At 29.4% G+C, this 7,084-nt stretch overlaps 1 protein-coding gene across 1 annotated transcript; it reads left to right on the forward strand.

The window, feature by feature from the left end:
* The first annotated feature begins 2,388 nt into the window (after positions 1 to 2,388).
* Positions 2,389 to 4,549, forward strand: TfIIA-S (Transcription-factor-IIA-S). The gene is made up of 4 exons (XM_068763130.1): positions 2,389 to 2,574; positions 2,654 to 2,781; positions 3,830 to 3,936; positions 4,376 to 4,549. Exons 1-4 carry the CDS (start codon positions 2,503 to 2,505, stop codon positions 4,393 to 4,395), a joined length of 327 nt encoding a protein of 108 aa, XP_068619231.1. The 5' UTR covers positions 2,389 to 2,502; the 3' UTR covers positions 4,396 to 4,549.
* Positions 4,550 to 7,084: the final 2,535 nt, after the last annotated feature.

Consider the following 7,084-nt stretch of genomic DNA (forward strand, 5'->3'; position numbering starts at 1 on the left):
AAAGTTTACCGCATAAGTCAGTTAAGAAATATCTATTATTAATTAATAAATTTAATAGAGCGCCTGATTAGGAATTTGTCAATATATATGACGAAATGTAATTCTCATATAGAATATGAAGCTATGAATTCTTAATTGCGCGTTCATACGTATGAATATAATTTAATGTAAATACTTTCTTTTTTAAATTTAATTAACGGAAAAACAATGTAAAACCTTTTTAAATAAAAATGTTTAACTGAAAAAAAAATTCAGGGGAAAAATATATAATTGTGAAAAGCCCTTTTATTTTAGTGGTCTAATAAAAAAGGAATAACGAATAATCGTCTACATCTCCCCAAAGATATCTGAGGGAAGTAGAAAAGCATGTCATTAATTTGAAATAGCAAAGCCAGACATTTTTCATACCGGTTTTCGAAAACATTTACAGATACTGATATATTCTATTTTTACATTCCGTCTGAAATGTGATTGAATATATGAAAAATAGAAAATATTTATTTCAATCTCTTCATTTCTTTACCTTTATCACCATCTAAGGAATGATACGTGGTATTAAAGCAGGGGTAACCAACTTTTCTGTATTTCTACTTTATATCTTAAAAGTGTGTCGGGATAAATTTGTTGTACTTCATAGATCTACTGTTGAGAATGTTTACTTTTCCAGTAAATAGCAATCTAATTTTAAAACAACTAAAGGCTTTTACACAAGCTTTCAATACAGAAGGATAATTGAAAGTTTATATGGTCACTGAGGAAAAATGATATAATTAATAATAATGCGAAATATTTAATCAAAATACCAAAGGATACATGTTAGATGAGTCGAGTGGAACTTTTCAGTTCATATGAGCATCCACTGACATATTTGAGTCTTGTGTTTTTTGATGAAAAAAGTAGGAAAATCCTAAAAAATTATGATCTTAATAATTTCCAAAATGCATTAAACTATTGCGAGAGAGTTTAGTACTGCACAATCACTTCAAAATCCATGTATAAGGAATTTCACTCCAAGCATTGCGAGCAATCGACGATCGACCAAAATTAGCCACGCGATAGACTTATAGGCCCCTCGGGATTAGAGTAGAATTTATGAATTCAGTGAAAATAGAGATTGCTATAGCGTATATATTCTTAAATCCTGCATGTATCTATTTCTAATATCCTTCGAAGCGATGCTAATGCTATTCATGTAATAGAATATGCTAAAAAATCTTGCCTGTCTCCCATATCTCCGTGAGTGTTTATTAAAAAAAATTAAAACTTTGCTAATGGTCTTTTATACACCACAATGCCTATTCATTTACTTCTACATTTATGTATTATTCTTCAATTGTTTATTAACGGTGCGTTACATAATTTATGACGTCATGAAATTCGATGTCAAGAGATACTTAAGCATGAATAACTCTTGCTTATTTTGTATTTAAAATAATCTGTCATTTCCTATAAAATCTTTATTACATTGAAAATATGTATTAAATAAGTATTAACTATCGTATGATTTACCTGACAATTTTAAGATTTTCAAAATAAATTTTCGGATTTGGCGCCCTTCTGTGTTCATTTCAATGGGTTTTTATTTTTATTAATTAGTCTATCTACATGTGAGAGATGCAAATAATTCCTTTAACGTTGCAGCATTTGCAACCATGAGGCGGTGATCACAAGCAAAAACTAGATTAAATATGGGCTTTATCAAATCAGGACGCGCTTCGAATTTTCGTAGTTTTATTCTATGTTGAGAAGACGTCATTATATGAGATCTCGGTTTGATACGAGTTTCCATATTAAACATGTTTGATTCAAAGTAAAGAATAAAATGCAGTAAATTATAAAAAAAATATCCTAGTAAACAGTTAAAAGTTCGTATAATGTAGCCTGAAAGCCGTTTTAATTAAAAAAAGCGTAACAGCATATAAGAATTAATGTCTAGCTATGCTGTATGGTATTTTTATTGGAAAGGCCCTACATATCCTAATCGCTTTTAGTTTTTCGTCAAAACGTTATCTTCTATCAAAGACCCACGTACAGTAATTATTATAAAAATTGTTTCAGTTATACTAGCGCTCATATTTTACTACTTCATAGATAAAATTAAATACACTCTGAAACACAACACTTAAAATGTAAATTTCTTTAGTTAAAATTTGTAATCGGCTTCAGTGGTGCACTTGCATCAGAAAGTACATGCTCGTTCCTAAATATCTATAATCAAACTATTAGTAATTATTTTAAAATATTAATAATATTATAATATTAATCGATAATTTTTGACAAATTCATGTTTTGTTATTCATCATTGGTGATCCACAAACTATAGGTATACATTTACTACTTCCAATACTACATTTAATCTGTACGTGATTTAAGTCTGTGGTTTCTCAATATTGTACTGGATATGTGAAGTAAAGACTGACAATATATTTTATTGCAAATTTATAATTCCAAAAGAAGATTTGCGTATCTTTTATAACAAAATATTTGATTTATCTTTTAGTTATGTCGTATCAATTATACAGAAACACTACTATTGGTAATACTCTTCAAGAAAGTCTCGATGAACTAATACAAGTGGGTATAAAACGATTTTAGCGTTTTAACGGGTCGTTTTTTAATGTTGTATTTATCATTTATGTATTATTATTTACAGTATGGGCAAATTACGCCGACGTTAGCAGTAAAGGTTTTATTGCAATTTGATAAGTCAATCAATCAAGCACTTTCAAACAGAGTTAAGTCGAGACTTACCTTCAAAGCAGGAAAATTAAACACCTACAGGTAACAATGTAGTCAGATTTAATTTTTGAATATAGTAACGGAGGTATTCGCTTTAATAAAATTTTTTACTTATTTAATGCTCCTTAAGAAAGTTTCTGAAGACGAATTACAACTTTATTATAGCCTTATCTAAATTGACATTAAAATAAATTAATGTTTTAAGAAATGATAAACGAATAATTAGTTTTTGTGTTTGTTATAAGACAAATAGGCCAAAGTCAGAAAAAGTGAGTTGAATGAAAACTGGATTTATATTAAAATAAATGGCTAGCTATTATCAGTGAATTTGAACTTAATCCTATTACTTATGGGTCTTTCTAACAATTACATAAATTTTAATGAATGCAAAATATAAGAATCAACACTTTTTCAGGGAACATATTATCTTTGTATATGCTATTTATATATATTTAGGATTTCTGATTTAAAGTTTTATACTTAAGTCATCTTTTTTGGAAATTGGTTTTATAAAGCTTATTGGTCAACATTACTGCAATTAGATTAGATTCCTTGTGAACTCTAGAGGCTAACAAGCTTTCCAATTTAGTTTAAATAGTAATATATATATATATATATATATATATATATATATATATATATATATATATATATATATAATATTTATAGTTATTTCAGTATAAAGTGCTTTACTAACTTTTTACAAACTAGTTTTAACAGTACACATTATGTACAGGCATACTCAATTAAACAAGTTTCTTATTACTAAGTGGGTACTTAACATATCTGTATATGCAGCATTTTTATCGCACTGCAGTTAGATGGAAAATATTTTAATTAATAAAAGGTTATATATATTTTTTAAAAGTATTGATTCATTTATGGCATTCATTGGTAAACTTTCCAGTACTGCATTTCAAATTGTTCCCTATTATATATATATATATATATATATATATATATATATATATATCATTCCCTAGATACTTAATTATATATACTTAATGCAACAGTTTTTACATTTTATCCCTTGTCATCACATTGTTATAATTGACATACATATTATAGGTATTATTATCTTTAATTTCAGATTCTGTGATAATGTATGGACATTTATGTTAAACGATGTAGAGTTTAGGGAAGTTCAAGAAGTGGCTAAAGTGGACAAAGTGAAAATTGTAGCCTGTGATGGAAAAAGTGAGTAACAGATCTACAATATAAGAAGTGTTAAATAAAAATAAATACAATCACATATAATTCATGCATAAATAATTTGTACTCTCTCTATTTGCTGTTGTTATACATCATTATGTAAATATTTATTTGTGTATGTACAGTAAGCGAATTAAACTTAATCAAAACCATTGTAATCTATGTTTTCCCTTAATTTATTGCTAATTTGTTAACTATTATATATTTCTGTATGTGACTGTATTATGTAAGTAAATAATTAGCACCAGTTATCTCTATTTGTATTATTTGTAAATATTTTCTGAATATGGAAACAAAATCAACCTAATCTTTTTAATTCAGGCGAACCTATTTATTGAAGAAATAATAATAAGCCTTGATTAAAAAGATAATAAAATTTAGATTCCCTGATAACTTTAAAATAATAATAATTGTTATTTTTCAGATGTTGATGATAGAAGATAACTAAGAGATAACAGTTGCTATTTTTGTATAAAGTGTTTATTAGCCGTTTCAAATTACTCATGGGTTTCATTGTGGGGTTTAGTTTTACCTTTTGGTTGTTTATTGAAACCATAATGAGCCTCAACATGCACTGAATAAACATACTATTCTATTAAGTGTTTTATTTCTGTGTAAAAATGTTGATTTAAGAGACTGCATAAAAATTGATGTTGAAAATTTTTAAAGTATTGCAATAATATTTTCTTTTATTGATTTAACAGCATGATAGTGAAAAACTTCTTTGTCATTATTCCATTAATCTTTTACTTCAAACAATAATGTGGCAAATCTATAACAAATATTTTTCGGTTTTTGAAGTTTTAAAGTAAATACGTAAATAAAGTTAAAATAATAAACATTTATTTTTGTATCTATAAAAATTTAACTGCTTCCTACATATCAGCATTGTTATAATTTAGAGTATTGATGATTGTACCTAGACAAGTTTCTCTTAAATATTCTGTACAATTGAAATGTTCTAGCAAATTATAGCATCTCACATAGGTGGTGATAGATTTTGGTTTTATCCTAGTTTTATAAGCTGTTGGCAGATGGGACGTCAATGTTGTTATAAAATGTAAATTTTAATGAAAAATTTTTAATTTTAAACAAATTTTAATGCCAATGCTAGGACAATGCAGGTTCTGAAAGAAATTTGCAATTAAAATCAAATCATGTCAAATAGGCACTAGGAAAGGTATTGTTTGTTGACATAGTGCAGTGAATGTTAATAATTTTAAAGTGTACAATATACGTCATTGTGCTGCTGCATTGACATCTTCAGAACTATGAAGAAGTAATTTTCAAACTAAAACGAGCGTAATTTTTTCACGGTACTATTAAATTAGCCACAGTGACTGATCATTTAGCAAGTCATCATAAAAGGTCAAACATAGAATGTACTAAAAATAAAATATAAACTCCAAATATATATAAGATACAGTGATGTAGTATCGACAGTAGGAAGTAGTATGGAAGGCTGAATATTGTAAATTGGAAGTTTTATAAATTTTTTACAATTTTTCGACAGTGTCTTTGATAATGGGTGAAATATCCTATGTGACATTGTGTAAGTTCCTACACGTAAAATTATAATAATAACACTACAGGATATGTGAAAGTTAACACGTTCTCTGCCGCGTAGGTCATCGGTGACCTCACCTGTACTGGATCGCGACGCCGCGTAGGCCATCAGTGACCTCAAGGCAGGCCTAAATTTGAAAGTAATTTGTGAGCCGTAGGCTAGTTTTACCGAACATTGCTCTATAGGAGGAGACCAGAACGGTGTGTAGACCAATCTTTCAGTATGGTTTCTGGGTTATAGTAAATTTGATGAAAATATGGATGAAATTGCAAAAAATAAAAATAAAAAAGGCATCCATTTCTAATTGTGTTTATTCATATTTAAGTTCAATTACAAAAAGCAGCGAATTAGCTACTAAATGGTTAATAAACTTCTAAAAATAACGGTGAGATTTATTGAAGCATAGCAGGCAATAATATGTTTCACCGGGACAATTTTTACAGTATGTAACGACTTTTTTAGTTTTGTTTCGAGCTACTTTTGATCCATATGTATTCACATTTTCTTTATAGCAATCGACACAGAAACGTCTCAATTTAGCAACAGGACCTTCTTTTTTGAGCAATTCATGTTTCAGCCTTTTAGGTCTCTCCTGCTGTTCCAAATTCTCTTGATCGGCTTCTGAATCCACAAGGTACTCTACTAACTGACGCCTGAATTGCACTATACTTGGTTTAGTATTTTTGTTCTTCTTATACATTATCCACGTATTTACAAACGCCGTGTTCAAAATAAGCTCAATACCCAGCTTTTTATACCATTTAACAGTTTTTCTTAGTGGTGATGAATATGAAGTCATTTGATCACTCATATCAACTGAACTTTTTGCTTAGTTAAAAGCAAAAAAGATTTTTGGTTTTGTAACAGTTTTACCTTTTTTTAAAACCGTTTGTTTACCATTTGAGTGTTTCGTCGAAAGCACCAATACGTCGCGCTTATCCTTCCATTTGAGACTGACTGAGGTATGCGGGTGACCGGGGCCTGACCTATCCGGTGCTTCCGTACCGAATATTCACTTTTCGGTATCACACCGCCGCGTTGGTCACATGTGACCTCAAGAGGTTTTTTTAAAATATCTACGGAACCCAGTTGCTGATCAAAACATTTCTCATATCAAAATTCATATTTTGACCTAACACTTTTAATTCCGTCAAAAAGATTTTTTGTAATTTTTGTCATTTATACTACCGGCAGAGAACGTGTTAAACAACATAAGCAGTAAACCAAATTGTTTGATAATCTGAAAAAAGGAGAGTGGCAGATTCAGTCACTTACGTAGCCGGAATAAGTACTTGTCTGAAGTGGCAGTGGGAATAGCATGTCGCCCATGTGCGACAACCGATATGCGTTCAGGCCGAAAGGTTACCGAGTGGTGACCACGAGCCCGTAGATGCGGTGTGATTAGGCCCCTATTAGGTAGACTAACATAGTCAAAGATGAGGGAATAGAAGAAATTGTGATGGATGAGAGATAATGCTAATAAATTATGAAAAATGCTAATAAATTTTGCACAAAAAAGTCCATGTCATAGAAAAAGATAGGGGGTTCGAGAAGCCCTCCAAATAG

Source organism: Battus philenor, unplaced genomic scaffold (genome assembly GCF_028537555.1).
Source record: "Battus philenor isolate CCGP_79_NKW_IND1 unplaced genomic scaffold, ilBatPhil1.0.hap1 SCAF_17, whole genome shotgun sequence".
NCBI lineage: Eukaryota > Metazoa > Arthropoda > Insecta > Lepidoptera > Papilionidae > Battus > Battus philenor.

Bases quoted from the DNA above. Each gene is read 5' to 3' on its own strand.
- TfIIA-S (XM_068763130.1), top strand. From the start codon at position 2,503: ATGTCGTATCAATTATACAGAAACACTACTATTGGTAATACTCTTCAA. The intron at 2,782-3,829 runs GTAACAATGTAG...CTTTAATTTCAG, and splicing joins GGAAAATTAAACACCTACAG to ATTCTGTGATAATGTATGGA. The intron at 3,937-4,375 runs GTGAGTAACAGA...GTTATTTTTCAG, and splicing joins TGTAGCCTGTGATGGAAAAA to ATGTTGATGATAGAAGATAA.